The sequence below is a fragment of the Carlito syrichta genome, unplaced genomic scaffold (assembly GCF_000164805.1).
Source record: "Carlito syrichta isolate Samal-C Ts95f unplaced genomic scaffold, Tarsius_syrichta-2.0.1 Scaffold306834, whole genome shotgun sequence".
NCBI classification, from domain to species: Eukaryota; Metazoa; Chordata; class Mammalia; order Primates; family Tarsiidae; genus Carlito; species Carlito syrichta.
The window spans coordinates 805,298-829,683 of NW_007250930.1; the positions used below are offsets into that span (position 1 = coordinate 805,298).

A 24,386-nucleotide genomic window follows, 5' to 3' on the forward strand; every position below is an offset into this window, starting at 1 on the left:
CCCTTGCCAACACACAGGCTGTGGCCAGGGGAGCTCTCAGGGCCTTTCCCCTGACCTAGCCTCCCAGGAACTGCATAACTCAGATCATCAGCAGGCTCTCGTAAGTGCTTTTTTCCATTAAAAATATTTTTTTGTTCTCTTGATTCTACCTATTAGGCAAAACTCAAGTATACACTGAGACAACAGAAATAAACAAAAGGACAGGGAATAAAGAACCCACAAATACACAGTTAACACGTTGGCTTTTGCCTCTCTAGATTTTTTTCTGTATGTACATAAGTTAGCCAAGTAGAAATATACTTCAAGCCAGGCTCGGTGGCTCAGCCTGTAATCCTGCGCCTTTGGGAGGCTGAGGTGAGTGGAATGCCTGAGCCCGCGGGTTCGAGACCCGCCTGGGCAACTTGGTGAGACCTTATCTCTACAATAAATCAAAAATTAGCTGAGCATGGTAGCACGCGGCTGTAGTTCCAGCTACTTGGAAGGCTGAGGCGGAAGGATTGCCGGAGCCCAGTAGGTAGAGGCTGTGGTGGCCGGGAGCCGTCACTGCACTCCAGTCTGGACGACAGAGTGAGACTCCAACTCAAAAAAAAAAGAAAAAAAGAAATATACTTCACCACTTTGAGGATTAAACAAATTGGGGCTGGGCGTAGTGGCTCACGCCTGTAATCTCAGCACTTTGGGAGGCCGAAGCAGGAGGATCTCTTGAGTCCAGGAGTTCAAGACCCACCTAGGCAATACAGTGAGAGCACATCTCTACAAAAAAATCAAAAAATAATCCTGGCATGATGGTACACACCTGTAGTCCCTAAGGAAGCTGAGGCAGAAGGATCGCCTGAACCCAAGAGGTCAAGACTGCAATGAGCCGTGATTGTGCCACTGGACTCTAGCCCAGGTGGCAGAGTGAGACCCCAGACTCAGTAGGAACAACAAAAAAATATTGAGAATATCTTTCCATTCAACAAATATGATAAAACATCACTTCTAATGGCTGCAGGGTATTTTATTGAGTAGATGAGCCATGGTATACGGACCTGACCCCAGGATGTTCCCAGGCTTTTTCTACTGGAGGTAATACCTGCATCCCTCATTAGTTTCCTGAGATACATCCCACAAGGTGAAGATTATGGGTGAGTCCTTGAACTCAAGCCAACAATGCATCTTGTCACTCTTTCATCTCTGACAATCTGATAAGCCATCAAAGAGTATATTGTTGATTTAATTTGCATTTCTTTAACTACCAGGAGAGCTGAACGTTGGTTGTATCAAGGGCTCATTGGCCACTTGGATGTGTCCTTCCTTGAACTGCCAGCCTAAGAACTGGGACATGAGCTTCCAAAGTCTTCCCAAGTTGTGAGAGGCCATAGAGACAGGACTGAAGGGGAAGGGGGTATGGTGGACCCAGCCCACCCACCCCAACAACTCCCAGGAGAGACAGACTCTTCCTCCCACAGCCTGGATGAAAACAACAAACATGGAAGGTTCCCCTGGGCATTGGACCCTCTGCTCCTGGCAAAAGCTCACTGCTCCTTGTCACCCTCCTCTTCTCCCTTCCCCTCACCAGACTAAGAGGGCCCAGCCTGTGCCTATGAAACAACCTTCCCTGCCCTTCCTGCCAGCTTCCCTAAACTGTAATCCCAAAGGCCCAGGAAATAGAAGCAAATTTTTGGTCTTTCACACCCACAGCTAGACTTTCAGCCAGCGTTGTAGGTTAGATCCGAAGGCACCTTGATATCTCTCAGTCTCCCTCCCTCCCACCTCTCTCCCTTATTTTACAAATGAGAGGCCCAAAGAAGTTGGGCAATTCATCTTAGGCCACTTAGAGTCTGGACTGGAACCCAGGCCTCCTGACTCCCTATTTAGTGCTCTTTCCAGGCACCAGGTTCTTAACTCAAGCATCTGGGGAAGCTGCTGTGTCATGACTGCTGCTGCAGCCACTTATGCCGCAGAGGGTACCACGTAAGGAGGCATCTGAGAGGGCACTGCAGAGCCCACTGCTCTCCTAGGGCCAGAGGAGCCAGGGAAAACCAGCTCTAATTTCTGATAGTGCTAACCTTTGCTCTCCACCACTACTTTCATTAAATATTGAACTGTCATAGAGGAGAAAAATTCCCAATTAAACTCTCGTCTCAACTGGCAGACACTTGGTCTGATTAAGTAATAAGCTGATTTTGCTCAGAGGAAGATGCGTCTTCAGCATCAGGTCCAGGGCTCATCCTGGCTCGTCCTGGCTCCACAGAGTATGTCCTGCAGAAGGGACAGTACTATGGTACCAAGGATCCTGCACCTGGGGTGCAGCCTGTGTCTGTATCCCACCCTCCTGCCTGAATCCCACCCCACACCTCAGGACACTGACACCCTTCTCACACACAAGCATGAAAGATCAATTGACCCCCAGTGTGGTTTTCATAATCTGTCTTTCCCCTGGTAAGAAATGAGCAGACAAGGAACACATAGGGTTGAACATTTTATTCTCTAGGAAGGAAGGGGTGAACTTCCACTACCACCACCAAGGTCACCATCATGGCCACCATCTTGACCATTACTGCCACTGCTGCTCCTACTGTCACCCCGTGTCCACCTCCACCAGCTCACTCACTCATAATAGGCACTTCCTATGAGTTGGGCTCTAGGCTGCATCCTAGGGGTAATCTGGTTATTGTTGATGATCTGGAAACTTTGGGTAAGGCAGAGTGAGGAAATGTAAGAATAGCCTGTGAGTCTGGGACCTCCCATGTCTACTTAGGGTGATCAGAGCTCCACACGCCTCCAGGTGCCCAAGACACCTGCTGTGGCTCTCTCCTGGACCTGTCCTTCTAAGCATCCAGTGTCCCAAGTTAATCTCTAATGGTGGGCTCACTGCCTGCTGGAAGAAGAGATGCATGGAGTGTCTCGGGGTATGGAGGGGTATGTGGGGAGCCCCCTGCCATGACACAGTCAAGATGACATTCTATCAGGAAATAATTGACTGATTATAATTGACTCCAACTATTTATCAGGAAAAATGGTGTCTCCTCATCATCTTATTTAATCGTCTTTCTCAACAACACTTTAGAGCAATGGTTCTCAGTTGGGTGTGATTCTGCTCCTCGGGGGGCTTTTGTCAATGTCTGGAGATATTTGTGGTTGTCACACTGGGTAGGGTGCTACCAGCACCTAGTGGGCAGCAGACAAGGATGCTGCTAAACATTTTATACTGCACAGACAGTCCCACAATAGAGAAGAAGCCAGCCCAAAGATCAATAGTGCTGAGCATAAAATTATCTGCTTTGGGTGTTTTTTAACTTAAAAAAAAAGCCTTGGTAAAATAAGTATAACATAAAATTTATCATCTGAACTATTTTCAAGGGTACAGTGTATTAACGTTAAGTTACATTAACTTTCACCACCATCCATCTCCAGAACCCTTTCCGTCTTCCCAAACTGAAACTTGGTCCCATTAAACCCTAACTCCCCATTCCCTGCTCCCCCAGCCCATGGCAACCACCATTTGACTTTGTCTCTCTGAGTTTGACTCCTCTAGGTACCTCACATAAGTGCAACCACACAGAATGTGTCAACTTCTTTCACTTAGCATAGTGTCCGCAAGGGTCATTCGCATTGTAGCATGCGTCAGAATTTCCTTCCTTTTTAAGGCTGAATAATATTCTGTTGCATGTATAGACTACATTTTGTTGTCACTTTTTTTTGGAGAAAAATGTAATATGAAAAGAAAAAAAATGGAGAAATTTTTCATCCTACATAAATAATATTTTTTAAAAACATACAATTTACCCAGCTCTGAAATTTTATAAATTACTCTCTTACTCACCCAGAACATGTTTGGTTGTGTTCATGCTCATGATATTTTAAGTCCAGGAGATTTCAAAATGCAGACAAGTCAACACAAGGCAGAGTTCACAAATTTATTCCACAAGATGTAACACATCTCAGTTTAACAATACCACTGCCCCTCTCTCCTCCAACCCAGTCCCTCCCCCTGGCCATGTGTGCCCTGGCTCCCTCTGGGGTTCCCAGGAGGCCACCCCGTCCCAGAGCTGGGGAGTCCCCATCTGTGCTGCCTGTGACAATCATTCCAGGGACACTCTCCTGGGAGTGTCAGTACCTCCCATTCAGTCCATGGCATGTTCTTTATTCCCCAAACAGCTCCAAAACAATTCACCAACAAAAGCAAGTCTGTCATCCAGGCTGGAGTGCAGTGGCATAATCACAACTCACCTCAGCCCCAGCCTCCTGGGCTTAGGCGATCCTCCCACCTCAGCCTCCTGAGTAGCTGGGACTACAGGTGCACACTATCACCCCCTACTTATTATTATTATTTTTGTGTGTGTGTGGAGACGAGGTCTTGCTATGTTGCCCAGGCTGGTCTTGAATTCTTGGGCACAAGCGTTCCTCCTGTCTCAGCCTCCACAAATGCTGGAATTACAGGCATGAGCCACTGTGCCCAGTCAGGAACCAAGTTTTTTTATTGTTATATTTATTATTTTTCCAACAGCAGGAGCCAAGGGTAGATCCTGGACCCCCAGGAGCAGATGCCTGCACCTGGTAGGGTTTTTTTTGTTTTTTTTTGTTTGTTTGTTTGTTTGTTTTTTGAGTTGGAATCTCACTCTGTCGCCCAGACTGGAGTGCAGTGGCCGCTCCCGGCCACCGCAGCCTCGACCTGCTGGGTTCCAGTGATCCTTCCAACTCAGCCTTCCAAGCAACTGGAACTACAGGCGCGCGCTACCACAGTCACACCCGGCTGATTTTTGTGTGTTTTTTTGTTTTTTTTGGCTTTTGTTTTGTTTTGTTTTTTTTGAGTTGGAGTCTCGCTCGGTCACCCAGACTGGAGTGCAGTGGCCGCTCCCAGCCACTGCAGCCTCGACTTGCTGGGCTCCGGCGATCCTTCCGCCTCAGCCTTCCCAGTAGCCGGAATTACAGGCATGCGCTACCACGCCCGGCTGATTTTTTGATTTATTGTAGAGATGAGGGCTCCCTGCCCAGGTGGGTCTCAAACCCGCGGGCTCAGGCAATCCACTCACCTCAGCCTCCCAAGGCGCGGGATTACAGGCTAAGCCACTGAGCCCTGCTGACCTGATAGTTTTTAGTAAGTCCTGGCACTGTGGCAACTTCCGTCACCAGGGCCAGAGTTGTGATGTTGTTGGAAAGTGACTCGGGGTGAGGCTTTGGGACTGGGGCAAGGGGGGGCTTATGAGAAATGAGTCTGTGCAGGTGAGGAAGACTTCACCATCATCCCTATCTCTACAGTCACGGTAGGGAAACAGAAGACACGAGGTGACTTCCCTATAGGAGACACAAGGAAGCCCCAAAGTTGTCCACATCCTAATCCTCAGAGTCTGTGAATACATCATCTTCTAAGATACTGCGGGGCTTTGCAGATGTGTCAGGGTCCTTGAGATGGGAATATTAACCTGGATTATTCAATTACAAGGGTCCCTAGAAGAGGGAAGCAGGCGGGTGTTGGAGTCAGAGGGGGAGACCAGACAACGCAAGCGGAGGTCAGAGCAAAGCAACTGAGAGCCGAGGCTCATGGGCAGTCTCTAGAAGCTGGAAGAAGTCAAGGAACGCCAACATCCTGATTCTGGCCTGTAAGATCTTTCCTCGACAGCTGACCTCCAGAACTGTCAGGTAGCCGATGCGGAACCTCCTAAATTGTGGTCATGTGTTCCAGCAGCAACAGGACACTCACATGCCTGTGACAGTCATTCCAGGGACACTCTCCTGGGAGTGTCAGCACCTCCCCCTCAGTCCATGGTGTGTTCTTTATTCCCCAAACAGCTCCAAAAAGATTTACCAACAAAAGCAATTCTGTCACCCAGACTAGAGTGCAGAGGTATGATCGTGACTCACCACAGCCTTAGCCTCCTGGGCTCAGGTAATCCTCCTGTCTCAGCCTCCCGAGTGAGTTTACAGAATTTCACTCACACGACCCCCAAGACCACATGGTGAGTCAGTTCAGAGCCAGGTCTGGGAGCCAGATGTCCCCACTCTCAGTTTCATTCACCTTCAGCGATTCTTCTGAAGGAATCTCTGGCTCCGCGTGAGCCACGGGAACTGGGTCCTTTGAGTGACATTGATTTACTGCAGTGATGATAAGAGCATTTATGACAGACATGCACTGTGCTAAACCCTCTTTTAGAGATTATCTCTTGAATCTGCACCATAGACTTACAAATGCTTTGGTCCACTTTTTATACTTGAGAAAACTGAAGCAGAGAGAGGTTAAGCAATTTTCCCAGGCTCACACAGATAGTAAATAAATGCTGTACATGAACCACGGTGGCTTGAAATCCAAAGCCTGTGCTCACACCGCTGTGCTCTATCCCCCTCTAAAGACTGCCCTGTGCTAGACTTAGAAGCAGGGGCTTGGTTCTTGCCTCAGTTTTTCATTAGTTTGCTGTGTGACTTTGTGCAAGTCACTCAGGCTCTCTGAGCCTATTTGAAAATGAAGAAGGGCAGATTAGATAACCCTGTGGTTGAAGCTTTTCTGTGAAATGTTGGCTCCAGGAGGGTACAGACTGTGTCAAATTCATTATGTCCTAAGCACGGGAGTCGTATTTGCTTTCGGCAGGTGGTTAGTCTGCTCTGGTTTCTGCTAAAACATTCAAGTCACCATGGGTTTAACCCCTATGAGGCCAGGTTCTGAAGTAGGGAAGCTCACTAGGTGTGGTTGTGAGCCTAAAATAAGAGCTAGGGACACAAGAGGATGGGGACATAAGTTTCTGACATAAGACTTTTATTTTATTTTGAGTTGAGGTCTTGCTCTCTCACCCAAGCTGCAGTGCAGTGGCATAGTCAAGACACCACCGCCTTGACCTTCTGGGCTCAGGTGATCCTTCTGCCTCAGCCTCCCATGTAGCTGGGACTGTGGGCACATGCCACCACACCTGGTTACGTTTTTGATTTTTTGTAGAGCTGACGTCTCACTATGTTGCCCAGGCTGATCGCAAATTCCTGAGCTCAAGCAATCCTCCTGTCTTGTCCTTCCAAAGTTCTGGAATTACCAGAGTGAACCACTATACCTGGTCTGACATGAGACTTGAGAGGCTGTGGAACGGTCAGTGACAAAGATCCTGGAACCAGTCTCTCTGTGGCATGGAGCAGAAGTATGGCAAATATTGACCAATGAATGAATGAGCCTGGTGGCGTACACAGCAGCACAGCTCCTCCTGTCTGGAAGCCCAGGTTACATGGGCTCACGGAAAGAGCTGCAGAAGGTCAGAGTCCTGGCCCAAGGAGAGGTGGACTTGAACTCGATGTATACAATGCATATTTAGAAACTGATTCCAGTTGCTGACTGGCAGTCTGATTTCCGATGAGGATCTGGTGTAAGTAGGGTGAGTCCCAAGAGGTGCATGGAGCAGGAGTTCTGTGTGTCTTTCTCAGTTGCAGGGTTAAGAGCTTTGTCTATCTAGGCTCAGAAAAAAACGTGAGGAAGGGAGGGAAAGGGAAGGGAGACAGACAGACTGCACCAGGCATCAAGGCAGATACAGTCACTGGCTTAGAAGCACACCAGGTCTTCCAGCAAGACCCACTTCCTTAGCCAGAAGAACCAGGAAAGAAACTCCAGAAAGTCAGACTCAGAGGACTGAGACACCCTGGGCAGAAATCTCACCCAGGGTGATTCTGCCTGCGGCACTGCTGAAAAGTAGCCTCTGCTAGAATGCCTCCAGTGAAGGCAACCTCATGACCTCCCAAAGCAGCCCACAGGCAGAGCCCTAAAAGACAGATTGTCCTCCTTAGGGTGTATCGAATTCAATTTCCCCATCGTTCCCAATCATAGGCCTATCTTCTGAGGCCAGAACAAGTCTTCTACATTCAGGGGCAGCCCCTCAGATATCTAGAGACAGGCACTATGTTCTTCCAAGTCTCTATTTTTGAGAGTTCAATGTCAATTGTCCTATGTCAGCAGGATTTTACGCTCTAAATACCAAGAATCTGACATCTCCTAACAAACAGGAAACCCAGGTAACTGCTTCCAGGTTGTGATTCGAAGGAGTCTGGGGGCCCAACCTTTCCCATCTCTGACCTCCCCCATCCAAGCATCACCACATCTGAAATTCTACAGATTCACACCTCTGTGACCAGCAAAGCTGCCTTCTGTTTGCCTTTCTTGGTTAAGCCTCAAGTCACTAACACCTGGATAAGAGCTAGTTGACCGTGTTGGCTTCTCTAAGTGGGGGGGGGGTGACTCTGGGGACCCCTTCGCTATTCTTCTCCCCTCTGCCTTGACTCAGCACTGGCCCGTTGAGTCATTCATTCCTTCGACAAATAAGTCCTGAACACCTATCATCTGCTAGCACAGTCCTAGCACTGCAGTTAAAACACTGAACAGAACAGACAAGTCCCTGCCCTTGTGGCTACAATTTGGTGAGACACACAGGCGATGAGAAAATCAGGAGATCAATGGTGACTGGTGAGGTGAAGCAAAAAAGAGCAGCGGGAAGGGGAAGGAAAGCTAGAGTCTGCGGGGTGCAGGGTTCCCAGGGGGAGGAGGGGAATGCTCTGGGAGAAGGTGTCACCAGAGCAAGGGGCTGAGAGAAGGGAGGGGGCAGATCAAGCCAACATCCAGGGGTAGGGCGCTCCAAGCAGAAGGAGCAGCAGGTCCAAAAGCCCTGAGGTGGGAATATGCCTGGTGGGTTTGAGGAACAAGGAGTCGGAGGTGCCTCGACCAGAGTGAATGAAGGAGGGAATAACAGGAAATTAGGTCAGAAAAAAACTAAGAGGAGGTGAGATCACAGGAGAGATTATAAGCCTCAGGAAGGACTTTGACTTCTAGTCTTCATAATATACGAGTTCCAAGAGAGTTCTGATCCAAGAAGGGACAAGACTTTATAGCTATGTGGCAAGCAGGGAGGGGCCATTGTTCCAGATAAAGCTCTCACTAGAGCAGAAGATAGGAGTTGAATTTGTTTTCTTTTAATTTTTAAAGATGTAGGGTACAATTCAGGGTTAGGTACACACATGGTCATTGTACAGGTAAAGTTTGGGCCTCACTTTGGTCCCCACTTCACTTGGTTTGAGATCAGGTACCCTTATTGATGAAGTGTGCCCCCCGCCTCCTGGCAGTTTCCCACTACTGCCAATCCCTTTCTTATAGTATTATGATAATTATTCAGGGTCCACTTAGGAGTGAAAATGTGGTACTCAGTTATTTGTTTCTGTGCTAGATCACTGAATATTGTAGACTCTAAGTCCATCCAAGTTGCTGCAAAGTCCAAATTTTGTTCTTCTTATGGCTGCATAATATTCCATCATGTTTATGTACCATTTTTATATCCAGTCCACTTTTGATGAGCAGCATGGTTGGTTCCATGTTTTGCTATTGTGAATAATGCTGTGATAAACACGCTTTCAATGGGTGTTTAATCTATTCTGGTTTTCACCACTCATACTCAAGTCACCTTTGATGTGCACCCCTCCAAGTCAAGGGTCTGAGTCAGGGAGACTCACTGACCAAGTTTGGTTCTGTGCCCAAAGCAGGAACCATGGGCCTGAGAAGCTGAGCTTGTGGCTAAGGGACTCTGGTTTCTGATGTGAGATTTGAGAGGTTCCGCAAGGGCTGGTGACAACGATCCTGAAGAGTCTCTCCAGTCATACCTCGGCTCTGCCCCACTCCTTGGCTGGTGAACTTGACCAAGTTACATTAGCCTGACTATGCCTTGGTTTCCTCACCTGTAAAATGTGGAGCTTCCTGAAGACTTACTGTGAAAACAGCAGCAAAGTGTCTCATTATTGTTTCTACTGATTGCAAGTTGAAATAACACCTGGATGTGCTAGAGTAAATAACAAGTTCTCCTCCCTACCCCAAACACTTTTTGTTGTTTATCCAGTTTGCTTTTTGCTTCATCCATACACACTTTTTTTTAAAGAGACAGGATCTTGCTCTGTTACCCAGGCTAGAGTGCAGTGGAACAATCATAGCTCACTGCAGCCTCAACCTCCTGGGCTCAAGCCATCTCCTGCCTCAGCCTCCTGAGTAGCTGGGACTACAGGCATGTACCACCACACCCGGCTAATTTTCAATTTTTTTTTAGAGATGGGGGTCTCACTATGTTGCCCAGCTGGTCTTCAGCTCCTGGGCTCAAGCAATCCTCCTGCCTCAGCTTTCCAAAGTGCTGGGATTACAGGCATGAGTCACCAAACCCAGCTATACCTACATTTTTTTTTAAGTTGGTGCCTCACTTTGTTGTCGAGGCTGGAGTACAGTGACATGGTCATGCCTCACAACAGCCTCAAACTCCTGAGCTTAGTCAATCCTCTCTCCTCAGCCTCCCGAGTAGCTGGGGTTACAAGCATGCAACACCACACCTGGCTAAATTTTTTTATTTTTTGTAGAAACGAGGTCTTACTATATTGCCCAGGCTGGTCTTGAACTCCTAGGTTCAAGTGATCCTCCCTCCTTGGCCTCCCAAAGTGCTGGGATTACAAGCATGAGCCATTGCATATGATAATACATTTTTAAAAATTAAATCATTTCATACAAAAAACTACATATTCAAATTCATTTCATCTGCTCATGTGGCTCTTTGAAGTAAGGTTCCTAGAAAATCTATGTGACTTGTGGGCTATTTCTATTGGATGGTGCTTCCTGAGTGTATTTAGTTCAGTACCTGGAATAGAGCAGAGACTTGACAAAATGAAGCCAGGGGCAGCCCGCTTTGGGGCAGGAAGCAGGGACAACCAACCCTCAACCAGACAGCAAGAATCCAATATGTGCATTCAGGGCTGACTTCCCCACATGCAAACTGAGGGAAGCAATCTGTGTTAGTAACATAAAATTCAAGGACTGGGCCCATTTTGGAGGCCATGTAACCCATTCCCCTGACTCTGCATTATCATTATTCCTTGCAGGTGTTTCCTGGGGCTACAAGTACCACAGACTGGGTGACTTATACAACAACCTGTGTCTCACAACTCTGGAGACTGAAGTCCAAGATCCAGGTATTGGCGGGGCCAGTTCCTTCTGAGGCTGGAGGAAGAATCCGGTGCAGGCCTCTCTCCCAGCTGCAGGTGGTTTGTTGGTGATCTTTGTTGCTCCTTGATTAGTAGAAAAATCACCTTCATCTCTGCCTTTCATCTTCACATGGTGTCCTCTTGTGTGTGTCACTGTCAAATTCCCCCATTTTATAGGGGCAACAGTCCTACTGGGATAGGGCCCACCCTAATTACCTCATCTTAATTAGTTACATTTGCAACGAGCCTATTTCCAAATAAGGCCACGTGTTGAGGTGCTTAGGGTCAGGACTTCCACACATGAATTTGGTGGTGGGGGGAGACAAGATAATCCAACCCATTGAGCCTCCTCCCATCATTCTCAGAGACTTGCAAAAGCTCCTTTAATCAGGATCCCAGTGAGGCCCACTCAAATGGGGTTACTAGAAGTGAGTCTAACAAAGGGGCTGTTTACAATGGATGCAGTGGCACAAGTCTGTAATCTCAGCACTTTGGGAGACCAAAGCGAGAGGACTGCCTGAGTTCAGGGGTTCGAGACCAGCCTGGGCAACTTGTTGAGACCTTGTCTCTACAATAAATAAAAAGATAAGCCAGGCGTGGTAGCATGCGCCTGTAGTTCCAGCTACTTGGAAGGCTGAGGCAGAAGGATCACCTGAGCCCAGCAGATCGAGGCTGCGGTGGCCGTGAGAGTGTCACTGCACTCCAGCCTGGGCGACAGAGTGAGACTCCAACTCAAAAACAAAACAAAAAGGTGCAGGCTGTATTTCCAACTTCAACAAGGGACAGTGCAGCACCCAGAGATCAGACCAGTGGGAAGGGCGGCCTTACAGGCCCAGTCTGAAAAGATGAAGGGAAAGGGCAGCGACATGAGCTGGGGAGGCAACCGGACAGGAGTCGTGTGCTGCCTTTCCTGCAAGTGGCTTGACCCACAGGACGGGGCCAGTGGCAGGTGTGTGCGCATGTCCATATGTGTGTTACACAAAAATAAAAGGTTATGGAGAAATTCTAATACATGCTCATTGTGTAAGCACTGGAACGTACACAGAGGAGAAATTTAAAGTAATATGACCTTCTAGAAAAGGCAAAATTAGAGACAATAGAAAGAGTGGTGTACCAGGGATTTGGAGGAGAGGGGAGAAGGATGAAAGGTGAGTGGTATAGTGTGACTATCTGTCCCCTCAAAATCTCATGTTGAAATATGATCCCCAATGTTGGTGGTGAGGCCTGGTGAGAGGTGCTTGGGTCATGGGGCGGATCCCTCACCAAGGGCTTGGAGCCATCCTCAAAGTCATGAGTGAGTTCTCGTTCTATTCGTTCATGGGACAGCTGCGTTTTTTGGTTTGTTTGGTTTTTTGGGAGTATTTTTTGGGTCGGAGTCTCACTCTGTCACCCAGGCTGGAGTGCAGGGACACACTCACGGCCACCCCAGCCTCGACCTACTGGGCTCAGGTGATCCTTCCACCTCAGCCTTCCAAGTAGCCGGGATTACAGGCATGTGCCACCATACCCAAATAATCTTTTGATTTATTGTAGAGTTGAGGTCTTGCCAAGTTGCCCAGGCTGGTCTCAAACCCGTGGGGTCAGGCAATCCTCTCACCTTGGCCTCCCAAAGTGCTGGGTTTATAGGCGTGATCCACCACGCCTGCACCTGACAGCTGGTTTCTTAAAAGAGCCTGAACCACCCCCTTCATTCCTCCTTCCACTATTACCTATTTTCTTTATAAATTAGTCAGCCTTGAGTGTTCCTTTATAGCAACTCAAAGTTAACCGATACAGTGAGGCGGGGGGGAGGCTAGGGCTACTCTGTATGTATGATACTGTGCTAGAGCACACATCACATAACCTGTCTGTCAAAGCCCATAGAATGCACAACACAGAGAGAAACCTCATGTAAGCAATGAGCTTCAGTTAATACTCAGGTACCCATATCAGTCATCAGTCTTACAGACACGCCATACTATTGCAAGTTACTGTGAGGGTGAGGGTTACTGTGAGGGTGGGAGAAGTAAAGAGAACTCTCTACTGTCTGCTCAATTTTCCATAAACCCCAAACTGCTCTTTTAAAAAAAAATGAAGTCTAGGCCAGGCACAGTGACTCATGCTTACAATCCCAGCACTTTGGGAGACCAAGGTGAGAGGACTGCCTGGGTCCAGGAGTTCGAGACCAGTTTGGGCAACATGGCAAAACCTCACCTCTACAATACATTTTTCTAAAAATTAGCCTGTAGTCCCGGCTACTTGGAAACTACTTGGAAGGTTCGCCTGAGCCCAGCAGGTCGAGGCTGCCATAGCCATGATCCAGCCTGGGCAACAGAATGGGACTCTGACACACACACACACACAAAAATGAAGTCTATTATTTTAAAAAATAAAATGAAATGAAATTGCCTCTTTACCCAGAAAGAATCACTATTGACACTTGGCTATCTATCTTCCGGTCACTTCTCTTTTTATCTTTTTTATTTGGATCTCACTCTGATGCCCAGGCTAGAGTGCAGTGGCAAGCTCATGGCCACCGCAGCCTCAACCTGTGGGGCTCAGGTGATCCATCCACCTCAGCCTTCCAAGTAGCTGGAACTATAGGCGTGCACTACCACTCACAGCTTATTTTTTTATTTATTATAGAAATGAGGTCCCACCAAGTTGCCCAGGCTGGTCTCGAACCTCTGAGTTCGGGTAATCCTCTCACCTTGGTCTCCCAAAGTGCTGGGATTACAGGCTTGAGCCACCATGCCTGGCCTCCGCCCACTTTTCTATGGGACTCATTTCTTTCTCCTGACCTCCAGGCCCCCATATCTACTCCTCCCTGACCCTTCCCACTCTCGGCACTGGCCGGGCAGACTTTCCATCCCCTCATCACCTCCTCCCTCGGTCTCTTCCCCACACAAATGAACATCCACCCCCTCTCCATGCTGCCCTGTCTCTGTTCTGTGGTTCCTGCCATGTGACTTACGGGATGGGAGAGGACAATGGTTTATAAGCCACTGTCCTGTCATGTTACTGGGGTTAACACCAGCTCTTCCCTTTTGCAGGCACACCTCCATTTTCTAAGCTCTTTCACAGTCGTGTTTCCTTGATTCTCTGGACAAACCTCAGGGTGATGGACAAGGCAACAAAGCCCAGAGAAACCCTGGTGACCCGTCAAATCAAGAGGTAGCAGCAGAGGCCAGGATGTCTTTGTCCCCTCAAAGATCATATGCGACTTTCCTTCCTGATGCACGTCATCATTGATGATGGTTACATTTTAAAACACATCATCCCATTGGTGTCTTATGAAAAAGCAACGCTATTCTTCCCAATAATTTGGGGAAGAGGATATTTTCTTTTCCTTTTTTTTTTTTTTTTTTTTTTTTTTGAGTTGAAGTCTCACTCTGTCGCCCAGACAGTGCCACTGCAGCCTCGAACTGCTGGGCTCCGGCGATCCTTCCACTTCAGCCTTCCAAGTAGCTGGAATTACAGGCGAGCGCTACCACGCCCAGCTAATTTTTGATTTACTGGGGAGATGAGGTCTCACCAAGTTGCCCAGGCAGGTTTCGAACTTGCAGGCTCAGACAATCCACTCACCTCAGCCTCCCAAAGGCGCAGGATTACAGGCTGAGCCACCAAGCCCGGCTGGATATTTTCTTCATTTGAAGACAGGAACAAACTTTTGCACCTCCCGACTTGAAAGGAAGCTCCCAGGGATGCTGGGGCCTCTGCCACGGCAACCCATCCAGGCAACTTCTGCCGGGAGCTCCCAGACTCTCTCATTCTGTGCCCTGGAGGAGGCTGGTATAAGAGGTCATGGCGTCAGCTAAAATCAGAACCAAAAGGGGCCTTCATGGCCATCTAGAGCAGGACTCCACCCCTGGTAGCTGGTGGGAGGAGCATACCTTGGGGTGTTCAGTCAGCACAGTGTTCTAATGTTTTTCTTGTGCCCGCAATCTCTGCCGACTCCCACCAGTTGCTTCTCCCACTAACCTCACCCAGCTGGCACTGGGAGCATTTGGGGTTCTCACTCCGAGCAGGTTGAGACCGAGAGAGGGACATGACTCTCAGGTCCCACTGGGAGCCACTGGTGGGGCCCAGATTGGGAGCCCCATTGTGGGCACGCTGGTTTCAGTGGGCCTCTGAGAAGCTGCCCCTTTATCCTGAGTGGCCCGGAGCTCCCTCGATGTCCTGACTCGCTGCCCTTGACATTTATCACACAACCAGCTGGGAGGATGGAGAAGATGGGATACCAGAGACTCCTTGATCCGCAGTCTCTGAAAGTGGAAGAGCTGGGCCAAGAGACACTGGAAGGATGTGTTTAACAGTGTCGTCTACCTGGTTGTCAGACATTTGGGTCTTGACAGAAATTCCAACATTCAGTGGGTTTTGTAAGCCTGTGTCCATATCTGGTCTGTTTGTCTGCATTTCCATGACTCGAACAAAAATAATGATAGCTTCCTATGTGTGGTGACAGAGAAAAAGGCACTTCATGTTTCTTCATATGGTATCTCTTGAGGTCAAAGGCAGACGTCTGGAACACTGGAGTCCAGAGAAGTCAGGGGGATTTGTCTGTTATCATATAGTTTATCAGAAGCACAGACACAATCATGGATATCTGAGGATGGCTTGCCCAGTCTCCTGTCCCACACCCATGGCCACCACAGTGTACAATGACACCCTCTCCATCTCCCAAGCAGTGAGCACGCTGATCTCTCAGAGCCTACATTTCCAGTGGAACACAATGTGTGGATTAGATAACATCGACCTCAGTGAGTGTTATGATGTAATAATACGAGGAGACAGGTTCAGGAGAGCTGGAGTGGGAGTGGGTGGTCAGGGAAGGCTTCTCAGAGGAGGCCACTCTTGACTGGAGATGTGGCGGTGAGGAAGCAGCAGCCATCTGAAGCTCTGGAGAGGCATCTTACAAGGCAGAAGGAGCACCAAGTTCAGAAACTCTGGTTAGACGTTGGTGCTTTGTGTGTTCCAGGGACAGAGCAAGGCCAGTGTGGCTGGGGTGGGTGGGGCAGGGGAAGGGAGGGAGGAGAAATGGTGGAGAAGGGGCCTTTCAGGTCATAGGAGGGAGCTGGCTTGATTCGAAGTGCAATGGAAGCCACCAGAAGGTTTCTAAACATGTCCTACATTATATTAGCCACTGGGAATTCAAGGAGGAATGAGACCCATCATAGAGTTAGTACAGGATCCCAGAGATCACATGTCTCCCAATCCAGTCTCAGGACCCTGAGAGGTGGCGTGTGGAAGGCTAAGTAGGAACCAGAAAGGTCAAGAAGTCAAGGTAGGCGACAGGAGGAAAGGAAGATTCCCGAGACAGGTAACAGCACGGGCACAGGCCTAGGGCATCAGAGCCCATAATTCTTCCCAGGACTGAAAGGGATGTATTTGGCTGTTTTCTTACTGTGATCATGTTCAGGATGCAATTTGACTCACCGAACCACAAATACACAAGAACCATGAATACACCTAGCCCCCGCCAGCACCTCCTCTCTCTAAACTATGTTTGAGACAAGATTCTGGGAAAGCAAGAAAAGGATAAAAGGGCTTAGCCCTTTGGGTATCTGTGTCAGCAGATCCACTGCCACTAAAGGTGATACTGTCCTCTCCAAACCAAATTCCAACTGTGTTTCCCTGGGGTTGTCCATCCACTGTCTCATGTTATTCAGCAAAGAGGGCTCCCTTTGATTTTATTGATAAGATAAAGCAATGAGTGTAATATTTTCAGAAAGATCCAGTGTTTGGGGCCAGAGCAGTATGACCCTGTGGGGATGCAACCAAGGCAGGGTTCACCGTGAGGTTGCCTTAGGTCAAGTTTGCATTGGCTTGCCACCAGAACTCTAGATCATGGTGCCCGTAGTAGCTGTCGCCCGGCTCCTGGACACTGGCAATGGTGAGAAAGGTGACACCCCAGTGACTCAACTCTAATTAAGAGACAAGTTAAAAATGTAGTGGCTTGTGGCACATAGGACATGTACAGACTCGTCAATAGCAGGGGAGAAGCCACTTGCAAGAAAACTGAGACCTCAGTCAACTTCTGCCCAGGAACATGACTCTCTTAGTTATAAACACACATATAATATTCACCGCACTGGTGAGCAGATAATGCAATTTATAGCAAGAAGGAGATGGCGTTGTTTTGCCTGTCAAATTGGGAAACATTTTTTTAAAATGAGAATATATAAAGCTGGGGAAAGTGTGGCTACACCTGGACTCTCTGCTAATGTTGCCAGCTTTCTAAGCAAAAATGTACCCAAGGGGTTAAAGTTTCACTCTATGTCTGTACCCCGAAAAAATAATCAGAAGTTTCCATAAACTATCATACATCACGTGTGAGGATGTTCAACTCAGTGTTGTTTACATACAAAAAAAAAAAAGAAACAATCCACATTTCTAACAAGAGGAAAGAGGTTCAATTAAAAGATCCATAAAATAACCTATTCACACGGTCATTAAAAAGTTAAATCTACAAAGAACAGTAATGGTAGGAAATACTCCCAACTCAATGAGAGAAAAATATCATTTCGAAAATGAATAGTATATCCATTTGTTTTACTATATATACACATAAGAATAAAACCACAATAAAATACAGCAAAACTTTCATAGTGATGGGATCCTGGGTAGTTTTTATTTTCTTCATGGTACTTATCCACATTTCCCCGGTCTAATAACAGGAATCTGCTATTTTTATAATCAAGAAACTAAAACTGCTTTTATTTTTTTTAAAGAAGAAAAAGAACTAGAGTCACCCTGGAGAAAGAATCAGTGTGACCTTCAGGCAAGCAATGGTTTTGGTCCCTTCAACTGAAAGACAGTTTATTGTCAGTATGACAAGGAATCTTCACTCTTCTGACCAAGTCAGGCCCTTCTGATGTGGTGTCTGACATCAGAAAAGGGAGGTGGTTTCTAGGGGATGGGAACGAGCCCCTCCCCTCCACAGCAATCCCTGAACCTGGTAAGCAAGGGGGGCCAGTGATGAGACCTGGTGAGCACCTGCCTGCACGACACCCCTTTCTGGACAGGACGCTGCCCACAGGGTCAGCCCCACCGGGGACCCAAGCCCCCCAGAACGTTTGGATGCTCCAGGCACTGCTTAGTAGATTTTCTCCCACCAAGAGACCAGGAGTTGCAGACTCGAGGCATGACACGTGGTCCTGTTTAATTCCGCTCCAGTCCATCCGTCATCCTCCCAGCCCTTCCCTCCCTACACCTCCATGTGTCAAGGTCACAGGGGGATGAGAGAATCCACTCATATCTCTTCCCTAGTACTGTGTGCTGTGACCTGGGTGTTGTGGCAAGAGAGGGAGTTGCAAGGGGCCCTGGGCGACCGAATCCTCCCATCTTGACACCTAAAGGGTCCCTCTCCTGGGACACACTCTAAGGCATAGTGTGGGTTGGGTCACCAGCTTCAAAGTCAAGCACAGAGACAGCCCCATCCCTGCTGGTTTCAGTTTCTCAGGCCCAGTGACCTTTTCCCCCTAGGGCCCCAGGACCAAAGCTGAGGACCGCATGTGGAAAGTCCTTCCACACTGGAACATCACCTCAGGCCCATGAGTCCAGTTTGCCCAGGTCCTCTGCCCCCTCCCCACTGCACAGAAGATGCAGCCCCCCAAATTCTAGCAGAAGGGTCTTTGGAGGGCATCTGGTCTCCCCAGGCCTCAATTTCCCAATCTTTAAAATAAGGTCAGGCCAGGCGAGGTGGCTCGTGCCTATAATCCCAGCACTTCGAGAGGCTGAGGAGTAAAGACTGCTTGAGCCCAGGAGTTTGAGCCTAGGAAATATCGTGAGACCTCATCTCTACAAAAAATTTAAAAATAAATAAAAGGGGTGAAAAAAGTCAATACTCCCCTCCCTGAGGCCATTGAATTTCAGATGTGGACGGGGCTTTACAGGCCTTCTGGCTACACTCTTCACTGACAAAAGAAAAATCTGGGGCACAGAGATGACAGGTAAATTATGCTCAGTCACACAGCTAGTGAGTTCCTGAGCCAAAGACCCAAAGAAAAGCCCTTCCCACTCCAGCAGTGTTTCTCAAGCTCTGGTGTGCACTGGAAACCCCTGGAGGCATGAGGCTTATTAAAATGCAGATGCCCTGGCCTCAGCCCCCAACCCCAGATGTTCATTAGAAGTAGGTCTGGGGGTCCAGGAGCCTGCACTTCAAACAAACTGACCTAGAGGTCGCCACTGTGCTCCCCACTTTTGTGTCTTTATCCCCTGCCCACTTTGCTGAGATGCTGTCAAGGATAGACCATGTAATGAAGCCAAAGGCTTTAAGATCATCACTGGGCCGGGCGCGGTGGTTCAAACCTGTAGCCCCAGCAGTTTAGGAGGCTGAGGCAAAAGGATTGCCTGAGCCCAGGGGTTCAAGATCAGTCTGGACAACTTGATGAGATCTTGTCTCTACAATAAATCAGAAAATTAGCCGGGCATGGTGGTGCACACCTGCAGTTACGGCTACTTGGAAGGCTGAGGCGGGAGGATCACCTGAGCCCAGCAGGTCGCGGGTTCGGTGGCCATGAGCATGCCACTGCACTCCAGCCTGGGTGACAGAGTGAGACTACAACTAAAAAAAAATCATTAAGAGGATGTCTGCTTCCTGGTCTCCTCCCAGACCTTCCCACTCTCTCCCTCTCTGCCCCAGCTAGTCACCTGAGTGAATTCTGAGGTCTCTGGCTTCCAAGTCTGGAGCCCTCACTACTTAAAGATCATCAGTTTGGGTGTGGTGGCTCACATCTACAATCCCAGCATCTCAGAAGGCCGAGACGGGAGGACTGCTTGAGTCCAGGAGTTCGACACCAGCCTTGGTAATACAGCAAGACCTTGACTCTACAAAAAAATCAAAAAACTAGCCAGGCATGGTGGCACGTGCCTGTAGTCCCTGCTACTCGGGAGCCTAAGGCAGAAGGAGTGCCTGAGCCCAGAAGGTCAAGGCTGCAGTGGACTGTGATCGTGCCACGGCACTTCAGTCTAGGCAACAGAGTAAGACCCCCAACTCAAAAGAGGTTTTGTAAAAGATCATCATTATCCTCTTGGCAACACACTATCCCAAACTGCCTAGAACCCAAATGTGGAATCTTGGTCTGGAAGGAGAAAGCAGGTTGCTGTCACCCAGGAGAATCAAAGTCTGGGGAAGGGGGCAGTGTCATTTTCCCCTTCTAGGTCTATCAGAAAGAACCGGGTATGGGGCTGGACATCCAAGTTCAAGCTCATCTCAGCTACTAACTACATGACCTTGTGAAAGCTTCTTCACTTCTTTGTATCTTCTTTGTTTCTTGTTGGGTAGGTTGTGGGGTTGTCAGGTAAAACACAGGATGCCTGACTGATATCGAATTTCAGAAAAACAACTAATATTTTAGTATGAGTATGTCCCAAATATTGCATGGGACATCCTCATACTAAAATATGACTCATCATTTACCAGAAATTCAATATTAATAGGCATTCTGGGGTTTTTTGGGGTTTTTTTGCTTGTTTGTTTTGGGTTTTGGTCTTTGTTTTGAACTGAGATCTCACTCTCCCCAGGCTGGAGTGCAGTGGCATGATCACGGCTCACTACAGCCTCAATCTCCTGGGTTCAGATGATCCTTCCACCTCAGCCTCTCAAGTGGCTGGGACTATAGACACACACCACCATGCTTGGCTAATTTTTTATTTTCTTTGTAGAGACAAGGTCCTGCTATGTTCCCAAGACTGGTCTCAAGCTCCCAGGTTCAAGTGATCCTCTTGCCGTAGCCTCTCAAATTGTTGAGATTACAGGCGTTAGCCACCATGCCCGGCCTGTTTGAGTTTTTGCTAACTGGCTGTTGGGCATTCTGGCATCCCCTGACCTTCTTCCCTCCAGCAGGGCAATTCTTCCCGTCCTCAGACCCAGGCTCCTCCACCCCATTCCCAGACCCTGGAGGAGCCTGGATGGAGGACACCCCTGGGCCTTGACGGCATTCCCTGCCTCCCCTCCACCGGGTGCTCTGCGGCTGAGTGCTCCCATCAGTGCTTTGGCCACAGGGGAGGCTCACCTGGCAGACAACACATTTTTGCAACTGTCACAGCCAGTCAAGGTCACAGGGAGAAAGCTCAGGGTTCCATCCCGCTTCTCCGGGGGAGGATGGGGCGCAGTTGGCAAGGGAAAAGCAACGGGGACAGGGTCCTCTTTGCTCCTTCCTTTGAATTTCTGCCCCTGGAAGAGGCAGAACGCCTGCCTAGAAAGCCCTGAAGTTCATATCTGATGAAGCCTGACTTTCTTTGGCAGGAAGTAAGTGGTCAGCATGGCAGGAGGGCTGGGAGCCACAAGGCCCTGATACCTCTCTCCAGCTCTGTTTTTAACTCTCTGTGTGATCTTGGGCAAGTTTCTCATGTCATCACAGAATGATAACAGCACCCAGTATTTATTGTGGGCCAGGTACTCTTCTTAGTACTTTATAAATATACCCTTTTAATCCTCCCAACAAGCCTATGAGGTAGATACCATATCATCCTCGTTTCACAGATGAGGAAACCAGGGAACAAAAAGGTCACACAATCAGTAAGGAGAAGAGGCAGGACTGGAAGGCAGCAGCTTGGTGCCAGGGGCTGGGCTCTAAGCCACTTGGCCCTGCTGTCTCTGTGAAAAGTAGAAGCAGCAACAGAAATGCAGGAGGAAGAAGGAATGGGGCGATTAACACCTATTGAGCACTTACTGTACACTAAGCAGGACTGTGCCCTTGACAGAGTTGATGTCATTTAAATCTCACAGCAAGCTTGGTGGAGGATGCTGTTATAGTCTGAATTTGGAGGTAGGGAAACTGAGGCTCAGAGAGGTGAGGGACTTGCCCAGGATCAGAAACCTGAGTTCAGATCTAAATGTCGGTCTCTCCCTTCAAGATCTGTGCTAGTTTCTCCCCACCACCCACTCTGTCTCTGGTTCACAGTTTGGGGAATACTCTCTGGCCACACTGCAAGGACAGCACCCTGTGAGGTGCCCTCAAGCTGCCCTCATCCTCTTGCTTCTGGATGAGACCGCTCCTGCCCTGTCCCCAGGCCCTGGACATAGGGGGAAGGTGAAACTCAAAAATGTGAAGTGGTCAGGTACAGTGACTCATGCCTGTAATCCCAGGACTTTGGGAGGCAGAGGTGGGAGGACTGCTTGAACCCAGGAGTTCAAGACCACCTAGGCAACATAGTAAGACATTGTCTCTACCAAAACTTTAAAAATTATCCAGGTGTGAAAGTGTGCATCTGTATTCCCAGCTACTCAGGAGGCTAAGGCAGAAGGATCACCTGAGCCCAGGAGACTGAGGTTGCAGTGAGCCGTGATCATGCCACTGCACTCCAGCCTGGGCCACAGAGTGAGACCCTGACTCAAAAAAAAAAAAAAAAGAAAGAAAGAAAAGTAAAGTGACCTACCCAGAGACCCTCCAGATTTTAAGCCAGACTCAAACCCATGTGTTCACACTCCAAATCCAAAGCTATGCAGCACTCTCAACAGTCAACTCAAGTCTAGAGAGGAGGAAACTGAAGCCCAGACCGGATAAGTAGCCTATTCAAGGTCACAGCCACCATTCTGTGGGCAGAATGGAGACTGAAACCCACAGCTCCTGACTTCAAACACTTTGCCCTAAGCTGGAAGACAAATGAAGTCAATTATACCAACCCAATCCCCACCCCCAGAAAGCAAAGGCGGGAGCCAAGCATAAAGCTGGGGGACTCTGCATCTCGCAGGCTGGACCTTTTTAGGAATCGCTCACATGACAGAGCCAACCTGGGCTGCAAGTGTTGCTCAGAGGCCTGTATCTGTGGAGGAGTGAGCACCCGATGTGTGGATGTGTGCTGATGGCCACGTGGAATGAAGATGAGAACACAAGAACTCAGCACACAGATGTGCAGCCTTCCTGAATTCTCAGCAAATGGGGGGGAAATGATATACTAAAGCGAAATCGTCATGCACACTGCCTTTTATAATGTGTGCCTCGCAGCTTTGGTTCCAGTCCTGCAGAAACCATGGGGCAAGATGCGAGACGAGGGGTCCGCTCTGAGAGGTCACTGCCGGCACCAACGCTCACGGGCTCATACGGAGTGCTAGAATCCGTAGACAGGGAGAACCCCACCTGGCTCCTGTCTGGGCGCTCATCCCTGCGGATGCTGGGGTTCCCTCCTTCTCAGTTCTTCCTCTGCGTCTTTCCTGTGGGCCTCCCCAGGGGCCTTGAAGTCCCCATGCTCTCTTGTTCCTGTCTGCCAAGCAGGTACCTAAGTCCACACCACCGTGGAAGAAGTGAGCCAGGAAGGCAGAGGGGCCACTGGCCCACCACATTCTCGCTCAGCTTTATCACATCTGGCTGAAAAGCCACAGAACTATAAATCATAACTGCATCATTGGCTCTTAGTGGGCTACCATTATTCCTCATCAGAAATATTCCGCATCCCTTTAGACAGAAGAGCATACTGGAGAAGGAGGGATCAACTTGGGCTGTGGAGACTGCAGGTGGGCCCAGAGCACCCGCTGGCTGGCTCTCACCAGCCAGGCCACCCACAATGGGGCTGTTTTGCACACAGCAAGGTGCCTTGTGCTCAGCAGGCATGACCAACCCGCACCCACCAGTCTCAGGGCCCAATGCCCAGGGAGCCGATGTCACTCCCCACGACGGGGAGGTCCCTAACTTGGGAAAGTTGAGTTGTTGGAGAAACAGAGAAGGCCGGCCTGGCCTCGAGGCCCAGATTCCAAGGAATTCCAGAGGTGTCCCTCCCCGCCCACTTCCCCCACACAGACTCAGGGAAGTCAGACTGGGAACCCTCCAGGGTTCCCTGGAGAGACTCCCCCCTAGGACAGCTGCTCGGAGAACCCAAGCCGCCTCCTCCAGGCTCTGCCCGAGGCCCCTTGCCCAGAGGCTGGTCGATGCTCCCTGCACCCAGACTCGGGCCTGGGCAGCCTCTCCCTGCTGCGCCCTCCCGCTACCGGCCACCTGGCTCACCTTTGGGCAGTTTGGACGCGTTCTCCTGGATCCAGGAGAAGAGGTGGGCGAAGTCGCAGTCACAGAGCCAGGGATTCCCGTCGAGGCGCAGGGAGCGCAGCGCGGGCAGAGCGGCCAGGGCGGCCACGTTGAGGCTACGCAGGTTGTTGTCGTTGAGCTCCAGCACCTGCAGCGACTCCAGGCTCTCGAAGGCCGCCTCGTGCACGCCCGCCAGGTTGTTGTTGGCCAGGCTCAGCCTGACCAGCCTCCCGGCCGAGCGGAAGGCGCCGGCGCCCAGGTGGGTCAGGTTGTTGTAGCTGAGGTCGAGGAACGCGAGCTTGGCCGAGCCACTGAACGTGCCCTCCTCCAGCGAGCGCAGCGAGTTGTTCCTGAAGTCCAAGTACACCAGGTCGCCGTAGAAGATGAAGAAGTCCTCGGGGATCCGCTGGATGCGGTTGCCGGCCACCAGCAGCTTGCGCACGTCCAGGGGGAAGGGGTCCGGCACGCTGGGCAGCCCGCGGTCTCGGCAGT

General features: G+C 49.4%; 1 protein-coding gene across 1 annotated transcript in view; it reads right to left on the reverse strand.

The window, feature by feature from the left end:
* Positions 1-24,384, reverse strand: part of LRRC38 (leucine rich repeat containing 38) — a gene marked incomplete at its 5' end in the record, with an annotated part of 35,345 nt that extends 10,961 nt beyond the window's left edge. Inside the window, one exon of the mRNA XM_008063410.2 lies at positions 23,877-24,384. Coding sequence (XP_008061601.1) covers positions 23,877-24,384 — 508 coding nt within the window. The remainder of the gene's footprint in view (positions 1-23,876) is intronic.
* Positions 24,385-24,386: the final 2 nt, after the last annotated feature.